This window comes from Myotis brandtii, unplaced genomic scaffold, assembly GCF_000412655.1.
Source record: "Myotis brandtii unplaced genomic scaffold, ASM41265v1 scaffold393, whole genome shotgun sequence".
Taxonomy (NCBI): Eukaryota; Metazoa; Chordata; class Mammalia; order Chiroptera; family Vespertilionidae; genus Myotis; species Myotis brandtii.
This window is the reverse complement of record NW_005365070.1, coordinates 338,217-364,726: the sequence shown is the minus strand read 5'-3', so window position 1 is coordinate 364,726 and position 26,510 is coordinate 338,217. Positions and strand designations below refer to the sequence as shown.

At 34.1% G+C, this 26,510-nt stretch overlaps 1 protein-coding gene across 10 annotated transcripts in view; it reads left to right on the top strand.

Moving 5' to 3' along the window:
• The window catches only part of MBNL3 (muscleblind-like splicing regulator 3), a 124,376-nt gene extending 99,687 nt beyond the window's left edge, over positions 1-24,689 (top strand). For 2 of the 10 annotated variants that reach the window (XM_005872810.2, XM_005872818.2), the window contains exons 3-10: positions 5,048-5,239; positions 6,319-6,555; positions 9,738-9,888; positions 11,503-11,538; positions 13,821-13,915; positions 14,723-14,778; positions 15,105-15,178; positions 17,146-24,686. In XM_005872810.2, coding sequence (XP_005872872.1) covers positions 5,048-5,239; positions 6,319-6,555; positions 9,738-9,888; positions 11,503-11,538; positions 13,821-13,915; positions 14,723-14,778; positions 15,105-15,123 — 786 coding nt within the window. In that variant the 3' untranslated portion in view covers positions 15,124-15,178; positions 17,146-24,686. Of the gene's footprint in view, positions 1-5,047; positions 5,240-6,318; positions 6,556-9,737; positions 9,889-11,502; positions 11,539-13,820; positions 13,916-14,722; positions 14,779-15,104; positions 15,179-17,145 lie in introns of all 10 variants that reach the window. The other 8 variants (XM_005872812.2, XM_005872814.2, XM_005872813.2 and 5 more) reach the window with 8 other exon arrangements.
• Positions 24,690-26,510: the final 1,821 nt, after the last annotated feature.

Genomic DNA, 26,510 nt, shown 5'->3' with positions numbered 1-26,510 from the left:
ATGCTTATATGCATGCATACAAGTCCTTCGGTTGATCTCTTACCCCCTTCCCTCCTGCCCCCCAACCCTCCCCGGCCTTCCAGCTGCAGTTTGACAATCTGTTTTTTAAATTGGATTTTTCTAATTGGTAATCATAAAAGTAGTCAATGGCTTAGGAATCCCTTTTCACTCAATTCAGTAAATATTTATTGAGCATCTGCTCTGTGCCAAACATCTAAAAGAATAAGAGGTGGATAAAAAGATGAACTAGAAACAATCTCTACACTCTATGAAAGTATGACAATGGTAAGATGGTCAATTAATGTGTTTTTTTTACCCCATTACTTTCTGATATATACCTAATCTGTATTTTTATAGCTTTGGGCTTTTCTTTTTTCTGTATATAGCTATCTTGCTATTACCATGCAAGGTTTTGTTTTGATTTGTGTTATTTTGGTGGTTGTGGTGGTTGTTTGTTGAACTCCTGATCATTATAACCCTTGGCATCCATTTATCCTGGAGTTGCACTGAGATATTTATAGTCTCCAGCCTCCATGTGTTTTTTTGTTTGTTTGTTTGTTTTTTGCTTTTCTAAGATCTTGCCATTCCTCTCCTCAAAAAATCTATATTTAGTTTCATACCTTTTGTTTAAATTGAGTAGCCATTTGATTTTATAAAAATACTTTTCCTTTTCTAGTCGAATGCTAAAGTTAAGTGAATTGTCATTACTATTACATTGTGGTTCACCAACAAGTAATTTTTAGGTTAGTTCTTGTTCACTTCTTGGGAACAAAGTAAAAAATGCCTTGTCCATATAAGGAAGAAGTCATTTGCCCTCTTTCCAGATCCTTACCTCTAGTCATCTTTTGGTGATATGCTGATCTGTGTGTAAGTTCGCCGTTATAACTCCTGGCCTATTTTGTAGCTTGTCCTCCACCCAATACAGGCAGATCCAAATCAGGATTTGTCCTCTCTTGCATGCTATACTTTACACCTTTTATACCCACAATAATCTATTAATCCTTCACCTACCTGCCTACCTTCAATGCTTCCTCTTACTTAGAGACTTCTGTGACTAATAAGGTCAGAAAATCCAGGTCTAGGTGAGAACAGCTATCTACTTTTGACCCTTGAACTTATTTTTTCCTTAGCGTTCTCTGGAGCCATGGCGACTTATTCATTAACAAGTATGATTAGTACATAAACACCACTATCTGCTTGTGTCTGTTTATAAAGTTAACTCTCAATTACCGAGGGACCAATTAACTATTGGAGGTTATGTGGGTCTCATGCTGTGCCTTTTGGCCACTCCAGTCCCTGGAAAAATTCACACACAGAGTGTGGAGATGACCAAGCAAAAACTATGAGACCAAGATTATTCATTTGTGCCCCATGTGAACAGTTACTAAAGTCTGATAGAAACTAAAATTATACATTTCAATGTGCTTTGGGATAATCTAAGGATAGAAATATGCATGGTGATGGTGAAACAAGCTTCCTTTTGTACCATATAAATTCTTTTAAATGAGCAATAAAACTAAGGTATTATGGGTGCTAGTAAAAGTTAAGAGGACTATTTTTCTGGTATTAAAATCAAGTCAACAAATTGTTACCAAATGTTTACCATCCTATAAAAAAAATGTTTAGTCATCCACCTCTAAATAGGACCTCAGAGATGAAAGGCCTCAATTATATTCCTTTCTGTCCAGGATTAGCCAAAGTGACTTTGCATTCACCCAACAATAATTGTAACTGACCTCGGATATTGTTGAAATAACTACAAATAGATCTAGGCTGTTGGGGAGACACAAAGATTGATTTAGCATAATATTTACCATTTATTTCTTTATACTAGCTTGAGGAATAACCCATTTAAGTATTAAATCAATGTTTCTAAAGTGTATGTGTAAACTGGACATATATATTTGAGGCATAGTTTTTCATTGAATTATATTATTATTCAGTGGTGCTTCAAAATCCTTTTAGACCAATATGTGGTGACTCCTAAAATTTTGCCTGTATAGGATTACATCTGTCTTTGTCACTGAGTAGTTATTCTTCTATTAACAAGTAGTTAAGAATCCTAATTTTAGTGACAACTTAAAGGAACATTTCAGTGAATACTTCAGTATTGGTTTCTAAAGCCAAACGTTTTCAACTTCTAGAATCTTGCCAAAAAGTATTAAATTCACATCAATAGATTTATATATAATTAGTACTTTAATCCAGAAATTGATGGAGTGCTTTATTTTTGGGAATCCTCTAGGATGAGGGTCAACAAACTTTCCTGTAAATGACTAAATAGTAAAGATTTTAGGCTTTGTGGGACAATGGGCAAAGTTGAAGATATATGTAGGCAAGAGAGAAAACAAGTATCCACAACTTTTTGTAATACAGATCTACTAATGAGCACAGTTGACTTTATTTGTGGACACTAAAATATGAATTTCAAATGATTTTCATGCATTATGAAATATTTTTATCTTTTATTTTTTTAACCATTTAAAAATGTAGGAACCATTGTTACCAACTTGGCCATACAAAAACAAGGCAGACAGGTCCTTGAACTTCTGGAGATTGCATGCAGCTTTGATCTGACTCTCAGAGAAATCCAAGACTAAAAAAGATTAGGGGGCATTGTTCTAGAGACAATTCACTGATTTTTAGGAGGCATTTCCTAAGGCCCTTAGAGTTTCTAGGGAATCTGTGGGAATTCCTACTCTAGGAGCTAATCCTGCTAGAGACAGTGAGGGTAAATAATTCTCTAGGTGATCTTTTATTCATAAAGTCAATTGTCTTCACCATTCTTGTCGGTTTTATAAAACTCAGAGAAAACTGAAAACCCACACCTCTGGTTTTAGGAGGAAAAGTCTTCTCATATTTTCAAATATTTAGAAAATAATTTAGGTTCAAATGAATATCTGAAACATATTTAACGTGTCTAGAGTCTAGACCATTTCAGGTTATAAATAGAAATCACATTCAACCTGCTAGGAACTTTTTTCTTTAAAACAAAGATTACCCCTTGGAACAGTTTATATTATTTCAAATGAAATTTAAGGCTGCAATGTAGGTATAAGCAGGATTAAATTTACTTATTAAAGCTGAATGTGCAAGCTTGCAGGTTTCTTGGCTTAATGGGGGCGGGGGGGGGGAGTGCTGTTACCCAAATCTGAACCCTTGAATGTTCAAATTCATGAAATGGAGTAGTTACCCTGGGGCAGAGATGGTAGTGAGAAAACAGAAATGTCCATTTGAAAATAAGTAAAAACCTCAGGAGTTTCTGGAAGTAGAAGAATTGCTTCTTCTAATAACAGTGTTATTGAATGAAATTTGTACTCAAGGAGGAAATTATTATAAAACATAATACTCATTTTAAAACCTAAACATGGAACAGTGTAGTATGTGGTGAAAACCTAAACATTTTTAGCAAGCTCCTTGCACTTTTTAGGTAGACCTTTAATTAATTTACAGCTTATTTTCACAGTTTTTGAACTGTGGGGTATGTAACAAATTTAAGAAGGTTGAAATATAATCCAAAGAAAGCAGAAGTTAACCTAAAAAAATTTCACCCTAAAAAGAAAGGAAAAGTTAAAGGAACTTCAGTGCTACTGTAAACAGGATGCATTGCTTCTATGTACATTAGGCTTAATTATTATTAATTGATCAGTATTTATTAGTCTTTAATGGTGTTTTTAATCTGGAAAATCCACTCACAGGTAATCTTTCTTTTAATTCAATAGTTTTTAAAATGTAATAATGGTTCTTCTCAGTTCTTTAAAAGGCAAAAGCAAAAAGTATCTAGGAATAGGATAGTGACTTTAGTTAGAAATTTACTATGAAAGAGAGAAAAAAAGAAGTACAACAAAGCATACTATTGTGTGGTTCAAATATGGAGATTTTATAATGAGAGATTCTTGGTGATTTTGAGAAAATCATACATTATCAAATTGATAAAGTCTGCATTTTTGTGGAAGTATGCCTGGGTGGCTCTTTCCAAGAGATTTCTACCTCATTATAAAAGATGATATCGCATCAGCTAATTACTGGACCTTCATATCTTATTCAATAAAAAATGTGACATGTCTGTATAGTTTCTTCCATCATAGTACCTAGTTAGCCTGGATAAACCCTTGGCTGACTGTCCACAAACTTTAAAAGAACCTTTCAGACTGTTCCATCATCTTTCCTGGTACCTGGTATTGCCCCTTTCCTCTTAAAACTCTTGTCCCCCAAGTCTTCTCTAATCACCCTAGTGAGTCTTACCAGTTTTCAGGGGGAAGGGTTTATCCCGTCCTTCCCAATGTCAAATTAGCTAATTTGATAAACTCATCTAAGGTAGAGTGCTAATGCAGAAGTCCTTCCTTCCAAGTTAAGTGTGGTCTACAACTTCCTATTCATCTTGTATTTCGAATTATCCCTATTAATGTGATTTAGCAGAGGTTTTGGCAGAGGTTGGTTGTCAGTGTAACAGTTTTATTATTTTTTTTAGTGAAAGAAATAACAAGAAAGTAAGAAAGAACACATGCTATCAGTAATACACAGTGAAACACTACAAGTTGCACAGCATGGCACTAATGTCTTTATAGAGCAGCGGTTCTCAACCTGTGGGTCGCGACCCCTTTGGCGGTCGAACGACCCTTTCACAGGGGTCGCCTAAGACCATCCTGCATATCAGATATTTACATTACGATTCATAAAAGTAGCAGGCCGATGCTCTATCCATTGAGCCAAACCGGTCAGGGCGGGTGGCATGATTTTAAGGTAAAAAGGAAAGTGCTAAATAAAACACATTTGGAACAAAATCCATCAATGAGGTGAAATTTGGCTAACTCATGATTATTAAAATTATGTGACTCGTTTTATCAGTTTACCAAGAAATTTGATACTTAAAGATATTTGTTGGTTTAAAATAAATCCTATATGAAATTAGTATAAGACTCAAAATAAGTCGGAGAAACAATGACAAATTTTTATATGCTTAGCCTTTCTAAAAGAATGCCTCCTTGTGTATTAATAGGAATAATCTGTTTAATTCTAACACTTTTTTTTTCTTTCAAACATACAGACTGCCTTTCCTATGACTCCATCACTTGCAGCTAATCCTACCATGGCTTTCAATCCTTACTTAACTCATCCTGGGATGGGCCTGGTTCCTGCTGAACTTTTACCAAACACACCTCTTCTGTTTTCTGGAAACCCACCTCTCGCATTGCCAGGAGCTGCTGGTCCAAAACCGATGCGTTCAGATAAACTGGAGGTATTTGTGTAGAAATATATAAATACTACATGGTTTATATTAACCTTATGCATGAAACAACAGCCTCAGAGCCTTATGTTTTGAATGCCTTAAATGAGTGCACCTAGGTTTTTAGCTTGTGGAGTATAACCTCAGAACAATGTTAATTATTTTACTATTGCAATTATACCCTTTTGTGAAGTGAATTGATTCAGTTGTACAGTAAGTTAAAGCATGTCTTAGTGTACCAGATGCATCTCCTTTGCTATGCACAGGAAATCTGGTGGGAATGCTGCTTTTACTCAAGCTCCAGCTTCATAGACTGGACTTGCTATGCTTGTTGATGGGTTTCTACATACTAGAATAATCAAACTGAAGAAAAAGGTAGTCTAGTCTATCTGCTAATGCAGAATGTAAATGAGTCTCATAGTATCTAAATATTTCCCCCATTTTTTTAAAGAATGATGTATTAGATATTAAATATCCCTTTATGCTAAGAAAATAAAATGTAAAAAAAAAATTGAAACAGCTTTCTGATTTATTAAAGTCCTTCAAACATCTCTTAATTGTCATTCTTCATAAATTGAAATTAATAACTAGTCAATTTCTTACAAAGTCAGCTTCATTGGCAGCTTCTTAAATGCCTGGCAGTGTATTATAATGGAATTTGATTGTACACATAATGTAATTCAATCATGGCCCACAAGTCTGCTTCTGGAAAAACACATTGCTGTGTGATAAAGACTCATCTTGGACCTTAACAAAATAAATCCCTTTTGCAAATGTAGCTAATTACACTTTAGGCTGTATTAAATGGAAAATTAAAAATTGGTTTCCAACAATGCTTTTAAGCACTTTTATTTCAACGTAAGAAAAACAGACAGCTTTCCTTTGGAGAGAATGGATTTTTTTTCTAAGAATCAAAATGTTGTCTATGTTTACATCTCAGAGTGAACATGGCTTTACATTATCCTTCAGCTTTTTAGATTTTTCCTAAATAGATGGCAAAGTAATGTATACTATTGCTCTTACATTCACTGGCAAAATAAATAAAACTTAATCACCTTCTAAGTCATCAATGTGATATTTTTTTCTTTAAGGTTTGCCGAGAATTTCAGCGTGGAAATTGTACACGTGGTGAGAACGATTGTCGCTACGCTCATCCTACTGATGTTTCTATGATTGAGGCAAGTGATAATACTGTGACCATCTGCATGGATTACATCAAAGGCCGATGCTCCCGGGAGAAATGCAAGTACTTTCATCCTCCCACACACTTGCAAGCCAAACTCAAGGCAGCTCATCACCAGATGAACCACTCAGCTGCCACCGGGATGGTAAGAACAGACCAGGACTTATGGACTATTTTTTGTGGGGGGAGGGGTAAATGATTAATATATACCTCAGCGTGTCTATTGTCTTGTAACCATAACCTTGGATAGTCACGAGTGGAACTTAATATGAATAGCCAAGGTTATAAGCTGGAAAAGAGAGAACCTATTTGTTCTACTTCATTCACTAAAATTTTCTAAAGGCAATTATTTAAAAAGCTTTACTGATTATTATAATCCACTGTGCTTTTTCTCCCATTTTTTAGGGAAAGATAAAATTATATCATTTAAATAGTAAATTAGTTTTGAATGATTTTTTATAGCATAACTAACCTGAGCATATGAAAAAGGGCAGCAAGTTGCTCCTCTGCCTATGAGCCACCTACATGGGGACTTTGTTAGTAATATCCGTAATGCCTTTCAAAAACAGAGGACTTGAAAGATGGGATAATAAGTAGGCTCTTGTTTCCCAAAGGTGAAGATTCTCTTTCCTTTTTGGAGGAACGGTTTTAAGGAAGCAGCCAGCCGAGGCTGGGAAGGGCATTTCTACATGGTTGGGAGAAGAGGCAAGAGAAGTTGTCCTAGCAAGTCAGTTTTGGGGAAAAATCGATTTTAGGAGCTAGGGAAAATATTTGCATACCATACTACAGTGTGATACGTTGAGAAATAGGAATTATGATTACTTCTTTGTCACAGCTGTCAATTATTTTGATAAGCTCCTCGCTATTTCTTTTTTGGCTTGGGCCTTTCGTGTAACAGGGTGTAATAATCCAATAAGGGATAAAACCTTGAGGAACCTCATATTTCCTGGCTGTGGAAAAAATCATCTACAGGAACCTGAAGCCCCTGACAGAGACCTTACCTTTAATAAGAGAAATACATTTATTTTCAAACCCCCTATTTGTTAACAATGTTTTCCTCATAATGAGTTGAAATCTATCTTGCTATAACTGCAACTCATACTTTTTTTTATTACACAAAATACGTCAACCCCTATTCCATGAGTGGTGACTCTGATCTCTTATTCTCTAAACCAGATGCTTCCAACTTTTCTTGGTAGATGATGGCTTTAAGGACACAGCACTAATTTTGGACTTGCTCCACTTTCTCAATATCCCTGTTCTCTCATAACTGAACCCATTACTTCATGAAAGATTGATCTGGAAAACATAATCTGTTAATGAATGTTTTTTTAATATATATTTTATTGATTTTTTACAGAGAGGAAGGGAGAGGGATAGAGAGTTAGAAACATCAATGAGAAACATTGATCAGCTGCCTCCTGCACACTCCCTACTGGGGATGTGCCCGCAACCAAGGTACATGCCCTTGACCGGAATCGAACCTGGGACCCTTTAGTCCGCAGGCTGATGCTCTATCTACTGAGCCAAATCGGTTAGGGCTGTTAATGAATGTTTTTAAAAAAAGACCTCACCACATGTTGTTTATCTTAAATTCTTTTGAATGAGGGAATTTTAAACTATGATAATAGAAGGCATCCAGAATGTTCGATGCAAAATTAAGCCTTCATTTTTTGGATTATTTCTGTTGGTGGCATGCAGTTCAGAAACAGCATGGAACTATTATAAAAAAGAAGAATACAGCTGGTTCCGTAAAAGTAAAGGTTCTCATATGTGTGGAGTGTATAAAGAATGGCTTGCTTGTGCCTTTATGTACTTGTCCCACATTCAGGCATGGGGCCTTCATATGTATGTGTTCATTCCTGATAATTTGAGGGTATTTGGTAAAATACACATAAATCAGCCCCAAATTTCCATGTAGAAATTTAAATATTATATAGTTGGCCTTCAATTGACTGGTACTTGTAAATGTTAATATAATATTCCTTTCTGAGTAACTGATCAGAGCAGAGTCTAGTGGTAAAGTCAAATTGGCCCTTACGAATTTGTCTGAAATAAGATTATACAAAGGAGGCTTTCCATGAAGAAGTTTAAGCTTTCTATATGTTTAAGGATTCAGAGTAGAAATGCTTAGTGAAAACAGATATTTTTACGCTGTTCAGGTTCATGTGCCATTTGGATATTTATAACATCATTCATGGGCCATACAAAGTTATCAACTTAAAAATTAGCCTGCTATATTTGGTCAAACATTTAATTAACTCACCCCTAATGCCTTGGCAGGGCCAGACCAAATGATTTTATGGGCTTTTTATGGTCCACAGGCTGGATGTTCCCCACCCCTGCTTTAGGCTTTCTTTATTCACAGGAGTAAGGAGGTCATGGCATATCCCTTTTTAGTGTGTGGAATGCTAGCTACTTAGCACAATGTCCTTGTCTACTTGAGAATTTGAAGCACACCTAATTGTTGTTTCTGGGGCATGTTTTTTAAGTAATGTACAATTTGCTGAGAAAAAAATGTAATGGCAAACTTCTCCAATGAATCTGATCCAGGGACAAGTTTGACTGAGTATTATAAGCATAGTGGAATTTTGAAAGAATTGTAGACATGAAAGGAGGATTTTTAAATGCTAATACAGTTTAGAATTAAACTTTACAAGAACTGTACAAAGCAAATGGCACATACTGAAATGTGCAGCAAGTCTCTGCAAATGATAATTGATTTTGCTAACTATCTGTGGTACCTGGGTGAGGTGGGTGATGGGGAAGTAATAATTAATTTGCCTGTTTTCTTACACTTTAGTTGGGAGATATACAGTTATAGAATTTGGATCTGAAGACCTGGTATAAATTGGATTTGTTTTATTGGGCTATAGTAGCAGACTCCAACTACTGATAGTGTTTTTTATCGCCTATATACCATTTATCTCCTAAATCCTTATCAGAATTTTAACTGGAAAAAATGTCTTTCCTGCTATACCCATTGCCTCTGCTAATCTCATTTTAATAGTAGACGAGCATGTTAATTTTAAATGCTTATTTGCTGTTAACAGCTTCCTGTCACACCCTGTCCAAATGACGAGGTCCTTTTTTATTTGCCTAAATTAGCGAAGTTGAAAAGCTTCTTTTTTTCCTTGTATGCATTTTTCTGTTTTGAACTAAGTTGTCATTGAGTGAACTGCTTCATCTCTGCAGCTGGTTACCTTGCTCGATGGATATACTTGCAGAGGGTTCCCAGACCATACCTTATCTAACTGCTGCTTGCTTGGTTTGAGTACATTCTTTACTTTCCTCGGTACTATTTATTAATCTATCCCTCCCTCACAGGCCCTACAGCCTGGTGCATTTCAACTGATACCAAAGAGATCGGCACTTGAAAAGACTAATGGTGCCATCCCGCTCTTTAATCCCAGTGTTTTCCACTGCCAACAGGCTCTGACTAACCTGCAGCTCCCGCAGCCAGCCTTTATCCCTACAGGTGAGAACTGGGTTGTGGACACTGTGAGTGTAATGATGTTGTGAGTGTATACAATGCACACCAGCTACCAAATGACTGCTATGCCAGGACTATCAACAGGTGTTTTGACTGGAAATGAAACAGGGCAGTTACGTTTGATCTGCTAGTATATATAAAAAATTTTGTTTCTGTGATTTCTGAAAAGTAATGATTTGAAATCAAACTAGGAAACATTGTCCATATTTTTCTTTTTAACATTTCTTAATTTTTGCTTCTTATCATTGATTCACTTGGTTCAGTCTCAAATTAATTTTTTGATTCTTAGGTATAACATTCAAAGACATTGGTCTGTCCTCAAAAAAAAATCTTTCTCATTTTCAGCATTGCAAAAATATAAAGTCCATATATCTTTGATATACTGAAGATACTTATAATAAAACTACCCTTAAATTTATAGTATAGTATAATATACAGGTAATATGTAGTATAATATAACAGGTAGTTCTAGCCTCTAATTCTTAAACCAGTTAATATTTAAAAAATATAGCAGTTTTCCTGACATACTTTCCTGACACTTTGCAGCACATTTTATCTTTTACATTCAACTACATTTAACAGCTTAACAATTTTGTACCAAATTGAATAAAAATTTTAAGCCAGAATTTTGTCCAAATATATATATGTGGGAAAATACTTTTCTTCTGTGGTTCAGTACTTTAAGAATTAGCATATGGTCTCTTAGGAATAAATTGAAAATACGAATTACCCAGAGTATAATAGATTTTCTTGCCAGAATTATAAATTCCCACTTTGGAAACTATTATTAAATGAAAATGACATGATTTAAAAATTAATTTATAAAGGCTTGTTAATTGTATAAACATACTAAATGCATAGAATTGTATACCTGGACTTGAAGAAAAAAACCTCTTGCTTAATTGATAAATTAATCAGTTAATACATTTTGAAAGAAGCTATTAAAAAGTTTTATCTAGTTACTAACAGTAATTTTCATGATATCATTTAAAAAACACAATTTTCAGACTTTTTGTTGGATTTGAATAATTTAAAATCTAGCTTCATAAGCCAAAATATCTGAAGAACCCTGTCCCCCTTAAGTAATAACAAATTAAAAACCTTTCAGGCTGAGCCCCCTTTTGATAAAAAGCCTATTTGCCATATGTTCATAGTCAAGTCCTCAGTTACAAGGTGGAATAGGTAGTGATAATAGATAAATGCTCTAAAAAGAACTATTGGTACTAGGTACCAGATCTTGGTGCATATTTTGAAAACAATTTATGTAATAAATAAAATTATCCCTTTCATGATTAAAGTTACTTAGGATGTATTTGTCCAAAATAAATAAAGGATGTAATTTAAGTGAGATAATCCTCTTAAAGAAAATTTAATATTCATGTTTATACCTAAGCATCCAAGAATTACTTTGATTACTTGGGTTTGTGATTTTAAAACTAGGCTGTAATTATAAGCATAGGAGATTACTTGGATTTGCATGTGCTAATTAATTAATATTGCAAAGATTATCTTTTTAGTTAAAATTATTTCTATCAGTAAAGCTTAAATAATGAAATATCTCTTTTCTTTACTTTTCACGCTTTTCTGCATGGTGTACAGGGCAAATACTGTGCATGGCACCTCCTTCAAGTATTGGTAGGTTTTGTACAAAAATTCTCAATTATTCTAATCTGAAAAAAGTGATTTTTCTGTTGTGACTATGAAAGAGCATATAACTGAATGATATGGTTAGACATTATCTGAGTATTTAAGGTTTAATGTGGTGCTGTTTCACGTCTTTGTGGAATCACATTAGTCCTGCACTCTCAAGTCCTAGTTGGTTGGCCAAATACTGACCCTGCCATTGCTCTATTTTCACCCTAAAATGTATAGCCGAACTATTTTGAAACATTTCCTTATCTAGCCAGAATGGGCAGTTTTGTTCTTAGCTTTACATCTGTTACTAGGACACTATGAAATATTTAAAATGTATAATTTCTAAAGTACAAAATTTTCCTCCAAAAAAGTTATCCATAAGATCTAAATTAGTCAAAACTCAAATGTTTAGAAAGGATGAGTTTAGCAAAGCTAGAACATTTCTTAATGTCCTGTGATGAATTCTATAATGTTCTAGGATGAAGCTAGACACAACAGAATAATTTCAAAGTAACTCTTTGGGGGTATGTGATTTTTTTAACCAGTTACACAAGATACTTTAATTAATCACCAATAAAATATGGTAACATCTCAAAACCATTTTGTACATCACTAATACAAAAGACAAGAAAGTGACTTGTCTAGAATTCCTGGGGAGTTCACAGCTCCTATAGTCCCCATATGCATCAGTAATAGACAAGGAGAAAATAGCTCTGTTTGATATAGGGAGAAATTATTCCACCCCATCCTACCATCTCATATCAATTCAGTTCCTTTAATCTTTTTTGAGAGTTTGCAATGGCTTGACCTCTATCCCATTGGTCAAACAGAGTAGATGCAAAGCCCAAAAAGAACTAAGGGGCTTACTGAGATAAAAAAAAAAAGTCAAAACAGCAACCACAGAGTAGTACAATAAAATTCACTGGCTACGGAGGTGCGGCCTCTGATATTGAGGGATTGGCTGTCCCCTGTAAAAATAAAAAATATTTCCATTGATAAGAACAGGAGCCCTATATGCATATGACTAGACGATCTGACTTCTGCAAGTTTGTGAAATGTGTCTTCACATTTTGTGACTCTGCTTCCCTGTCCTTTCACCTAAGAACTCTGTGTAGGAATGCAAACTGCATGCATTACGAGTGCTGCTTCCTGTAGAGTTGCTGTGCTCCCAAGGGGGGGAGGAGTGTTTTTAGAATTAACATGTTGTACAGTAAAGAATGTCTCTAAGTAATGGATAACTAGAGATAGGCATAAGGATAAACTACAGAGTTTCTGTTAATCACCATTTGGGGGTACAACTATGGTATCTACGACATTAGATATGTTGATTTTTCTCTCTCTGGGCCATTCATTTTGTCTGTACTTTCAAAAAATCTGAATTCAATCAATGTAGATGTAAATGATTATATATGAATGCTTGCCATTCACCCATTAATTCCTTAGTTTGCTTTCCAAAATGAGCTAGAAATGAGAAAAGCACCCAAAAAGCTTTTTAAATGAGGTAGAAACTAGAAAAGGCAAAGAGAAAACACCCTGAAAGAGATGTTATGGCTGCTAGCCATGTAGCTGTAACATTTGCCATGAAGACAAGATTTTGTCATATATTTTCTTTAAAGTATCCCATGTGTTTGATAAATAGCCTAAGTTTCAAGGGGTTTGCCAGAGTTGTATTTAAAAACCTGAATGTGTAGGCCATTGTATTATTCATCTCTGCTCCCCTACCGTATATCCGCCAACTGAACTACCATATTTTTGCATGTAGATCAGGTAAGTATACATATAACTGTCCCTTTGAACCTGCAAATCTAGTGACAGCACTCATATCTATAAATTAATGAACCCAGGCACCAACTCACAGTTCCCTACTCCCATTTTTAATGTGCAACCCAGTCACTTGTCTACTTAACTAGTTATTAATACAGATAGTCTTGGTAAAATAAGATTTTACTTTATGCAGCCAATTTAACCATCTGAAAATTTTGCCTTTTAATTAAAATAAAATGTGATTCTACTAAAAAACTAACTAAATGTTGAAATAATTTTGTTTTTCTCAATGTAAACTATAATTGTTTATCCCTTTTCTCTTTTTAAATGTTTCCCCATTCTGTGCTGTGTTGCTTTGCACTGACTGTGATTGCATGTTGCACCCTGGTGTATCCATGATGATGATGTCACATGGCTTGTTGCTGTGATACCTACCATGCTCCATTTCATCGTTTATGTCATGGTTGCATAAATGGTTCACCCTCCTGTGTGTTGCTTCCATGGTTTCCTACGGAAAGTGCCCATGATGCACGGTGCTACACCTACCACTGTGTCTGCAGCAACAACACCTGCCACCAGTGTTCCATTCGCTGCAACAGCTACAGGCAATCAGGTTTGGCAATTTACTTCACCTAGATAACTATGGTGTGTTGGTAAGACACGGTATATGCTTTTTGAATTGGTGAGAGACATTGGTCCATATTCTTGTGTTTGCCAAGTAGTTGTTACATTTAGAGTTTTTATTTTTGTGTTTATTATAGAGCAGTGATTTTCAATCTGTGTGCTGCAGAACAGTGATGTGCTATAAGAATTTTTAAAACATGCAATACCTGACTATTTAGTCAGGGGCACTGACCTCTTTTCACTCAGATTATCAAATAAAAAAATGACAACAGCCAACACAACAATGTGTGAGTTAAAATTATATATTTTTGTCAGATTAGCAAAAAATATATTTTTGTTGTGCTGCAGAATTTTCATAATTAGTTTATGTGTGCCATGAGATGAATAAGATTGAAAATCTCTGTCCTAGAGGTGTGTATCTGCTTTGCTACTGATCCTGAGATGAGCAGTTATCTCATTTTCAATAAGTTACCATATGTCTCTCTTGATATGTTATATATACAATTGTTGCTACTACACCAATCCTTAAATGTATATACTAAATATTTCTTAAACACTTTTTCATTGCTCAAGAGGTGAATTTGTTTTATTTTACTACCATTTTTAGTTATTGTGTTTAAATGTTCACTAAATACAATCATCACTTCGACCTTCATATCTGCTGGAAAGAAAGCAAGTTAATACATCTATTTCTAAGGCACAGATATCCCTATAATTATATAATAATCATGTCAGAAATTTCTTCTCATACTGACGTTAAATGTGCTTGTGTTGTTTTGATTTTCATTTGCTTTAGGTATTTACAAGCAGAGTCACAAGGAAAATTAGAAATTTGGGGGGAGTCTTGAAACTGTAAGGAGATACAAACAATAGTTATTGTGTAATGTTATGGCTGTTTTGCCTTATTAAAGTGGTAATCATGCTTCATGACTGCAAGTTCCACTGCTGTTTTAATTATAAGTATGATAACCATATAGCACACAAAGCATTAATTAATTGGGGAAATAAATCACATTCTAATCTGTGCTTTGCAAAATTAATTATTAGTATATATCATTAATATTGTCTAAATTTTTCTGTGACATGATTATGGTATTGATTACCATGTCCAAGCAGTGAACAAAATAAATGGAATCCTCTCAAGAAACTATTTTAATCTAAAATCTCTTTTACTATAGATACCAGCATTATCAATAGATGAACTGAACAGTAGCATGTTTGTTTCACAGATGTAGAAGTTACCAATAGAACAGTAAGTTTCTTTGAGTATTAATATAAATAATATTTATAGGTTATATTTTTATTTACACAATTGCATTTGCTAAAGCTCTGGTAAATACTTTCACTATAGGCATTGCTTATAACTTAGAGCTTGATTTAAAACATTCTAAATTTTCCAAATTGAAATGTAGATAGCAAATATGCAGTTTTTATATAAAAATGACAGCTGGTATTGTATTTTCCCAATGAGCTTACAAATTCTGAAATATTTTCCTACTAAAGGGGTATAATTTGTTAGCCAAAGACAGAGTTCACCTTTCAATTTCAATTCTTTTCAACTTTTCTAGCTTCTTTTAAAAATTGCATTTAAGCAAAATAATTTTGTCACAAATTGACTGAGATAATTATCTTAAAGACAGTAAGAGGGGGTAAGAGATCAACCAAAGTACTTGGATGCATGCATATGAGCATAACCAATGGACACAGACAGTAGGGGTGTAGGGGGTGGGGGCGGCCAGGGAGAGGTCAATAGGTGAAAAAGGAGACCTATGTAATACTTTAAACAATAAAGAATTTTTTAAAAAGACAATAAGTAATATACCTGTCCTACGTCATTTTAGAAAATAGTGTTTTTACAGTCTGCCATTTTGCATTGCTTCCCATGTAAGTCTACCAGAATTTCCCTAGCTGTTTTGAATTTTGAGTGACATAATTTAGTAATTTAATCAGTATTTCCATTCAAATCGTGGGGTTTTTGTATGTAATTTTTGTTGCTGCTGTTGGATTTTTACCCCCTTAACCTTTGATGCCCTCTGTCTGGTTCAGAGCTTGTAATAGCACACACTTAATTTGAGCAATTGTTCACTTGGTACATGTGACCTTTGAAGCCACTTAAGACTCTTAGGTATTTTAATTTATTTTAATTAATTAATTATAGGGACTTATTAAAGAAGTATATCAATTCTGAATTGCATACATTAGTCTTTGAAGTTCTCACAACTAGAGTGTGTCATTTGGTTGAAGAAGGCAACAGTCCTATTCTCTTAGTGGGCTGGTTCCCCAGAACCTGGCTAGCATTTCTTTCCTGCTGAGAACACACATGCCCAGAGCATGTAGCTGACTGTACATTAGATAAATAGGTCCCTTCAATCATAAGAAATGTTTTTTAAAGATACCTTTGAGTATATGGAATAATTGAAGTAGCTGTGAATTGTAATAGTTTTCAGTGGTAACATTTGGGATAGTGGTAACTTGGGAATAGCACCAAATATGAGACTGTGGGTTTTGTGAACACCTCCCTGATTCTCATGGGCTGCTTCACATAAAGGTAAACAAAGGTTGTCAAATTAACTTCCTAACAGAACATGTTTGGAAATAGTGATTCCTTTTCCTTTGATTCCATTAGAAAATGTACAGGGATTTGGCACATCATAATCACTTTAATATGTAACATGTTGAAAATTTCTCCAACGTTTAAAAGATGTAATTTTGTAAAATACTATATAGTACCTAGATTTCATATTTATTCTCCAATACATTTAGCTAAAATGTTTAAAGTTTATTTAATATTTGCATATTTTGAATGATTGGAATCAAATGTTTTTTTCTATTTTCCAAGTACAGTTGACATTCAATATTACTTTATATTAGTTTCAGGTGTAAGCATGATTTTTCAATATGCTTGTTGAAGGAAGTGGATGGATGGGTGGATGCTCGTCAAAAGGCTTGGCACTGTGTAGATAATGCATTAAACAATTGAGCACATCTCTGTTAACTTAGGGCAACTCTGTGCATTAGCACTCAATGAGAACCATACACTTTAGAGATGAATCTTTAGAGACCATCTCCAACAGCCCCATTTTTACAGATATTGAATATGAAAGTCAGAGTGGGGAATATCTTGGTATAGTTCACATAAAAAACTGGAACAAGAACAAAGTATCCTGACTCCTGCTTCAATAACCCTTAAATATTTCTCACTCTCTTTTTCCATTTCAGTTGAAATTCTGAACAACAGAGTTATGGAGTATCAGAATCTTTCCATGAGAACCTCCATATGGCCTTTCTATATGTAGTATTGTATGACCTCTTCTACCAACACAACAATAAGCATGATGCAGTCAATATATTAAACAACCAAAAATACCAGCCAACAAATTAAAAAGAAAGCATTAAACAATCAATGGAGATGTCAAAACAAAACATGAATAGAAAACGAACTACCATCTATCTTATTTGAATTATTAGGTAGAACACTACTATAAAATTTTGTAATTTGTCACACTGTTCTTTGTGATTTTCTAATAACTATTAGGCTGAGTAAATCGTCACAGTGGATTTTTGGTTTACTGTGCATTCTTGGTGGGTAATGTTCATCTGTTTTGAAGTGCTGTTACCTTACTGTTTTGTTTACACAGTAGCCTATTAGGTTGATTTAAAAGGTAAAAATTATACCAAATACCATTTTCCTCATTAATGTATTGTACTGTATTGTGGTATATTGTGTTGTGTTAGATTTTTACATACTACAGAGTTTTGCTGTAATATCTGTGGTCTTTGGTTTCAACTAAAATGTTACTGATGGGAAACAGAAATATGTGTGCTTAAAAAATATGACAGGCTAATGTTAATATGCTTTCTCTGTTTAGAATATTTCTGTAGGTTTCTTGGGGCAGACATTTTAAAAGCCTTATTTTTGAGTGTTCACAAAACCTGTTCATAAACATGCATGTGAATAATTTATACCTGCAGATCTGACCTTGCATAATATGATCACATTAGTACATTATTTGTGAGAGAGACATAATTACCTGCAAAAAACAAACAAAACAAAACAAGAAAAACAGGGAACTGCTTAAAACATTAACCCCTAATTTCACTCTTTAAATGGCTTATAAAACTAGAATTTACCTTTAAATGAATCTTTCAGCATTTATATTAAAAAATATGTAAAGTGCCCATTACATGTTTTATGGTTCAAGGATCCTATCTCCTAGGTTGATTGTCTAAAACAGCCATTTGTCATCTTCAGTTGAAAAATTGGTACTTGGAGACTTAAAGATATGCTAATTACAGGTAATAAATTAAACGGGGATATGGGGACATGGAGATACTTTTTACACATTGGAGAAAAGCCTGTAAAAATCATTGGATTGCTACCTTTTACACAAGAGCCATTTCTGAATGCAAATGTCTTATGTTCTTTATAATAAGTAAGGTGCAATCTAGTGAAAGTCTGTCAGGGTGAAAGAGAATTAGTTCCAAGTGAGGCCTTTCCTCCCCAAATGGACAATCTTTTCTATTGATCACAGTTGGAACCTGAGTATAGGATTAGAGAAATGGCGGGGGTGGGAAGGACGATGGAAAGACATTTAAAATTATTCTTTGATTTATTTAAAAGTTCTAGGAAGGATGTCCACAGTTGGCTAGTTCAGCTGAGTTTTCAGTTTTATTAAACACTTCAGTGAAGTAGCAGTAGCCTGTGATATATGTTAAGTGTTGCTTTCCCCAAACTTTATTAACAAGAGTCTCTCTCATCAAAACCAATATTGATTTGGATTCGTTTGTTTTTATATGTATTTGAAAATTATAACAGAGAGATGTTTAAGACCCTTTGGATGAGACAGAGAGGCTGCACCCCACAGACCTGAACTGAATTCACATTACTAATTTTTATGAAATAAATTTATAACCAAGTAAAATAGTAATTAATTCCTGTTATATGATATGCCTCATCCACCTTACTCACTTATTAAAGTTACTATTATTATACAGTAGTGGAACCATATGATATTTTACATCAACTTAGATTTAATGTTTTCTAGTTCATGAAAATGACAAAGAAAATCTGATTTAGGATACCTTAAGCAGGCTAGTAGTGTTTGAATCACAGATCAATGGAGTTGGTAAAACCTTTTCACAGAAGATGAAACTGAGGCCCAGGGCATCTCATTGGCCATTACTGTGCTCAGTTGGGCACAGTCGGACACCAATATCTCCAGGCTCCCAGTTGTTCCTCTGTTTCACATTGTTTGTACTTCAGGACATTTGAGACTCCATCCCAAAGCTGATCAAATTGGCTCAGAATACAAAAGAGTAAAATGAGCTCTTTAATAGTTGATATCCTGTTGATCTTAATTATCAATCCAAATCATGATCATCAGTGATATCTAAATGGTATTGCTTATATGGAGCCATCGCCATTTATTTACAGTATTGCCTGGAGTTAAAGAAAAAGAGGTGTTCTGACTTTTACCTATTGATTCTTTGAACCACTTAATTTCTTTTTCCTCAAATCTTAACATTGATAGAGAAGAAAGTAGAGTACACCTTTGTGAAATTGCATGTGTTTGGAACTGAGTTTTGTGAAACCTATGTCAGTGCCTCCCCAGAAGGGTAGATCTGATCACAGGACTCCAGGAAGGATGCACCTAAGCTAGTCTGGATGTATTCCTAAAGGGGATAGAGATGTTTCAGGGTAAAATGAACTTTTTTGTGTAGTTTGATATTTTTGATGCAACATGCTGTCTCATTTAACTTTTTAAACTTCTGATGAAGATGTGCATAGACAGCAAACCTAGAGTACAGTTGTTTTCATGTTGCTTTAAGCACTGGACGACATTAATAAAGACTTATTTTTTAGTAAGAGGTTTGGTGAGAAATATTCAGGGTAGTTGAATTTTGGGTGCCACAATTTTTTATGTTGTTGGCATTTTAAAAATTGTTTTATAAATGAATTTAAAGAAAGAAAAGTCAAAGCACTAATGTTTTGATACATGTGCAAAAGAATTTTGACATGATACTATTTTAAGATAACATGTTTTAAATTAGTTGTGCAATGACTTGTGCAACATCTTTATTCAAGAAAAGAAAAGATTAGTCATTAGACTATAAATTTTCAGATAAAAAGAGAAGTCACAAAATCAGTGACTCTAAACAGTAATTTACTGAATGAATTGTATATATAAAATTCTAATCACTTGTGATTCTTAGGTAAGATTTTATAAGCTTTGTAATTTACAAGGGCCTCTATTTTTAATTATCCAAAATTGTATTTGTTCATTTCTCTCAGCCTTTTGCAAAAATATGCAATAGTGCTGACACTTGGACAAAATAAGTCATGTATACAGATAAAATAATCTAAAAATTATCTTTTAAGAGGGTTTTAGTAGTGTCAACTTTTTATAAAAAGCACTGTGACCATGAGTATAATTTAAAGAGATTAAGATGACATCAAAATTAAATGGATTCATAAAATTGGTATTTAAATACAGTATTTTCTTTTGCAATCGGAGCATGACTCTGTAACCAGCTATTGCATTTTATTTCACTTGTCTAGATTAGTCTTTAATTTGTAGTTGATTGTGATGTGAAAAGCCATCTTCTCCCTAGTCCATCAATCTTCTCCATCCATTTTTTAACATGTTTTAAAGTACTTTGATTTTGCCGGAAGTGTTGTCCTACATCACTGGGCTGTGTTCACTAGTTGGTAGTCTCACCAGCTCTGAAATTGGGAAAAAGCAAGTACCTCCTCACTACCATCAGTAGGAACCAAATAAAATTAACCTTTACAACGTGAATCAGTTTTACAGGATAGTCCAGTAAGCATAGTAATGCCCGAATAAGGAAAACATTGACATTAAATTGTATTAAATAATATGTAAAGAAGGCCTATTGCTACTTGGAATGTTATTGGGTTCCTTTTCCATGCCTTTGGAGAGAGTAGATGAGGATGCTCTTAGGTAAATGCAGCCACAAGGTTTTCGAGTTATTGTAATCTCTAGGATAGGTTGTTTTGCACAGAACTATTAGAAACTGGAATCCTCTTTTATTTTTTAACTCTTCTACATTTCACACACATTGAAATAGAAATAGGGAAATATGATTTCCCAATTCTGTTGAATAGATTTAGAGAGATAGTGGCCTATTTTTAATTTTACTAGTGCCTGTTAAAAGTAATAGAATAAATAGTATGTAAAAGGGTATAACTTTTTTACAAATTTAGTTGATAACCTAATCAAACTGTAAATATGACAAATTAAGGTTCTTAGCACCAGCTCACTAATTGGTGCCATGTTTTCATTTTTCTTGTTAGTTTTTAAGGTTTTGATTTTATTACTTTTTATATTGCTAAGTGACTAATGAATTTACTTTTGAAGGAGAATTAGAGAAAGTTTAAGATTTTACTACATGTGTTCAACCTTCTTAGATAGGTTCTAAACTGACACTGAAGCATAACAAGATATAGATTATAATCCATAACTATTCTTTACAGTTCACAGTTTAAGAACAAACTTTATATACAAATAATAATTTTAACTAATTATATTTAGTTGCTTTAGCAACAAACCTACAACATGGCTACCTTTAGACACCTTTTTGGTGAAAATTTTATTTGTAAACTATACATGGTTTTTGACAGTATGAGCATGTAGAAGATACATCTCAAATCTCAAAAAACATATATGGTTGATTTTCTTTTTGTCCAAAATTCCCATTTGAAAGCTGAATTTGTGTCCTTGTGTGACTTTTTTTTATCAAAAAGTTTACAAGTCATGGATTCTAAAATCAAGCTTTATAGCTTATAGAATTTGTTGTGTGTGTAGGGTTTTATTCCACAGTATTTGGACTTCAAAACAAAATTGTGGTATTTATGTTACCTGACCTTTTTTCATAACTTCATTTATTTAAAATTATTCAAGTGGCATAGCTGTAACTGCAGAAATTCTCTTTTCTGGAATTACATACTTACACAAATATATCCAAATGAGGATTAAAGAATGATAAAAGCATACTATGAAATTAATTCACTTGCAAAAACATGCATAAAGATACTGTGGAATGACCCTTTAACAGTGTTGAAGAGACATATGCTGCAGTTAACTGACTGCCTCAGTTAGGGTGCGAATGTGTGAGACACACCTTTTTTGCACTTATGTACATAGTCCATGAAAGCAATCCTTGGAGGTTTTTTTTAAATATAAGAAGTCTGTGAGAATAGTGGAAAAGTTAGTAAGAGAGAGTTATTTCTAAGGCTTTGAGAGAGAGAGAGATGTTGCTTTGCTGTTGTGAAGGCTTTCTAGTTTGTTCCAGCTGACCAAAAGAGTAGACTGGTAACAGGTAGCAGCTCAACTTCAGCTAGCAGCACTGAACAGGAGTTAAAGTACTTCACCTTTTAGCAAGATCACTAGCAGAAATTGTTTGCTTTTTAAATTAATCCTCACTGTAAACACACACACACACATACACACACACACACACACACACACACGCAGGTTTCTAGCTGAGTATTTTTCCCCCCAATGGTTGCAAGTAGTGAAATACCCTGTAAATTCCAAAATGGATATTCCCATTATGATCAAATTAGATTACATCTTTCACATAAAATTATCAATTTATATATATATATACACATATACATATATATGCTAATATCTATTTAAGTGACAATCAATAGTTAACATCTACCACTAATTCCCCTTTAAGATCCAGGACCCAAAACCAAATTGGCAACCATCGAAAGATTTAATTTAACAGTTAAGTATGGCCAGTATGCGGCATTTCATTCACTTCAACAAAGGAAAAAATGCTCCTGGTACAACTTTATAAATTGCTTTATTTGCCTTATACCTGATCAGTGGAAGCTGTTTTCTGACTTAACCTTTACCAAATTAGAAAGTACTCCAGAGTGCCACTTCAGCCTCACACTGTTTTAACTAAACAGGAGAGAATCAGCAAAAAGCTTACATACATAGGAGCTGGAAAAGAATTTTTCAATCAAACTATCTTTGCCAATTTTAGCTCCCACATCATATCCAGGTCACCATTTAATTTCTTGTTGCCTCTAAGCAATGAGGTCCATGAAAGGTCAAGGTTATAAAGGATTAAGGAGAGATCACCACAGGTACTTTGAGTCCTTCACATCTTGGGACTTGTTGCCCTTGCCCTAGAGAAGGAGCCCATCCTGGGGGTGAGGGAGTTATTAATATTGCTACCCATTTTGATAGTTCTCACAGGGACAGGAAAATAAGCCAAAGCTAGAAAGCAATCCAAGCCTTACAGTTGTCCAATAACTCAGGGCCGGTTGATTAGAAATCTATTTTTGTCCCTTCAGCCCATATCCTTAGAGTCAACCTATAACTAACAGCCTGACTATCTGACCAGCATTTTCATGATATAAAATGTAAGCATTCACTTATTCTGCATTTAAGAACTTCAACTTCAACCTTATCACCAACATATTTTCCAACATTTCCTTGTGAGTGTATAGCCACGAGAATATATTTTCATGAAGTCAATAGAAATATAGTAAGATTTTCAGTCAGGAAAAACAATCAATAAAATAGTAAGAATGAACCTAGAAACATCACAAAAGATACCAAATTAACTTCTGGCATGTTGTGCCTGATGACAGCCACTGAGTCACACTCTTTGGCACTTAAACAGAGTAGCTGTGTTTAAAGAAGTAAAAGTAGAGAATGAAGTCTAACAGAATGTGAATAACTTGAGGCCAAAAGAGGACCTCTGTCATTAAGACTGGGAAAAGGTTTAGTTGGCTAATTCATATACTTTCCAGCCTCTCTACTTGTCCTTGCCTTTAAGAGAACTACCCATTTAATAATCTGAAACAGGATTATTCCAGAGAAATGTTAACTTTAAGTAGAACCCATCCTCAATTATAGTGCTAGACCTAAAAGAAAAATAATGTATCACTTTGAAGTAAATCACAGCTATTCGCAGATATTGCAAAAATCCTCACTAGTCATCTTCTACATCATATTTTACTTTAATAACATAAATACCTCTGTAACAAGACCTAAAAGTAGCCCAGTTTTAAGCAGTGCTATTTTCCCCCCGAAACACAGAACCTAAATGTTTGTCTGTCATAGAACTGCATGATTTCAAAGTTTTATTTCTGTATACTGATGCTATTTTTTTAGTGATGAAAACACAATTATTTTGTTGCTGGCTTTTGTGTCTAGCGGTTGAGAGAATGATATAACTATCATATCATTGGATTCTGGAGTTGCCCCTTTCAAAATAAACTTCCCTTTATTGCTTTTGCTTCTGCATTATTAGAAAATGAACTTTTATTATTATGTCCACTAATTACAGTACTTTAAATTAAGATATTTTAATATGTTCTTAAATGTATTTTTGAGGGCCAACTCTCCACATTTTTATAACAACAATCCAGTATAATGTAGAAAATGGAAACATGTATTTTGGGTAGAAAATGTCAATTTAAAAATACCTATAGATAAGAAAATTATTAGCCCTGTGCAACAATTATAGATTTTGACCAACATTTCAAAAATATAAACGTCCCATAATATTTTAGGTCATAATATGAGCTAAAATGCAATAGCTCATTCTCTCAACTGCTATCAATAGGGCACCTAGATGCTTTGATTTTTATGTTTTTTCCGATTTTTAGTGCTGAACTGCTTTTTGTGTTTAAAAGTGTGCATTATGCAACTCATTTTAGTATGCTATTTCTATGTTCATTTTTTTGGTCTTTTAATAAAATGTTAAATTTCTTGGTTATGTCTTTTTTTATGAATCCATATCCACATGTTAGGGGTTCACTTAAAAGATATTCATGTTCTAGCATATTAATCCTCATATTTAGTAATTCTAATGTAAAATCTAAGTTTGTAATTTGGTTCAATGTTATATTTCATACATAGAATAAATTTATTTCACAATATAACTTCAGTATTTTGAATTATATAATCATCCATTGTATTAGATGTATTATTCCTATGATAGTGAAGTTACTAACCCCATAAAGATATACTTATATTTTAGTAAAAGAAAATTTAAAATTTTGAGATAATGTTTATTGGTTTCTATTCCATTTCAAAAATTGAGGCATATTCTAAGATATATTAGAAGTTTTGCAATTTCCAGTTATTCCTTTCTACCCTGCATCTTTAACATAATATATGAAACCAGTGTTGTTCATTTTATTCTCTACAAGATGGACATCAATGGTCTCATAACAATGAGATGCATAGATTTTTTTCATTAAAATGTTTTCTCTCACTTAAAATTGGTTTTGTCCAATAAATAGCACAGGAATGAAAGGATAATTATGTTAGGTTTTTAAGAAAGCAAAATGTAATTTGGTAATACTTTATTCTGTCAGATTTCTAAATACTTAAAAACACTAATTGTGAACTTCTCATTGGCCACCATTTGGTAGTGGGGCTGATGGAAAACGGTGGTGAAGAGCCTGTGGATGAGAGGTTGTGACAGAATAAAGTATTATTATTCACACATCTATAACAGTAAAATAGGACAGGGATGAGGTTGGGTCCCTGTGTAATATCAACTGAATCATACAGAGCTACTAGCTCCATTGCCCCCTTATGTTTTACTATTTCTGAGTGTGGTTCCCACTATGGCAATATGCCAAATTTGAGAATTTTGATGTATTGTTGTGCATGTTTCTGTGAGTCTGTGATAATCCCAGCACTAAAACCAATTCAGTATATAGACATTTATAAGAGGTATTTGGCCTCATCAGAATTCAGTTTATGTCTTTCTCTTTGAAGCTGCTGAATGATAGGTAAGAATTCAGGGCAGGCATTCCTGATCATCATGAAAATGAAATTTCTATTGGCCAGAAGAAAGTTGACCAACAGGCAAAACCAGATGGACACCCATACTCTGATTTTTTACTTGACTCTTTTCTGAATTAGAAATATCCATTTAATTTGGCCTTCCCAAGTTTTTCTTTTGGTGCCTGGATTTAAACTTCTCCCTTAGGCAGGAGGACAGTGAGGCTGAGGAATAAAAGCCAAGAGCACCAGTGACAAAAAGGTAAGCCACCCAGACATAAGGGTGAGGTTTGGGAGAGGAACAGGAGGTCTAATTTTGTCCTTACAAATGGATGCCAAAAAGGAAAAACACAACATTCTGAAGTAGATGCAGAAATCAGTATAAGAAGGAAGTTCTGGTCAGAGTAGCCCAGCATTTTTGTTGTGTATGAAAACAGAGTGCAGTGCAAAGGCAGTCAGGGAACCCAGGCAATGCACAACAGATGCATGAAAAATTATAGGTTTACCTAATAAGGAAGAAGGAGGTTTCTCCATAAGAGATTCAGTACATTTCATGCATGTAAAAGTGAAAACAAAGAGATTGGTGAAAAATCAGAGTAACAGTGGATGAATAGCAGCAACCAGTAGCAACAGCACCTTTCAAAGCAGTAACAACTGAACTTGAGAGGATGCAGAAGGAATCTGAGGAGACTCTGCAGTCAGCATACTTCTAGAGATGTTCTGGTTACAGAAGATGATGGTCAACCCATTAAGGATCAATGTAGGTCTTAAGAAGAGAGTGGGAAAGAATAGGATCAG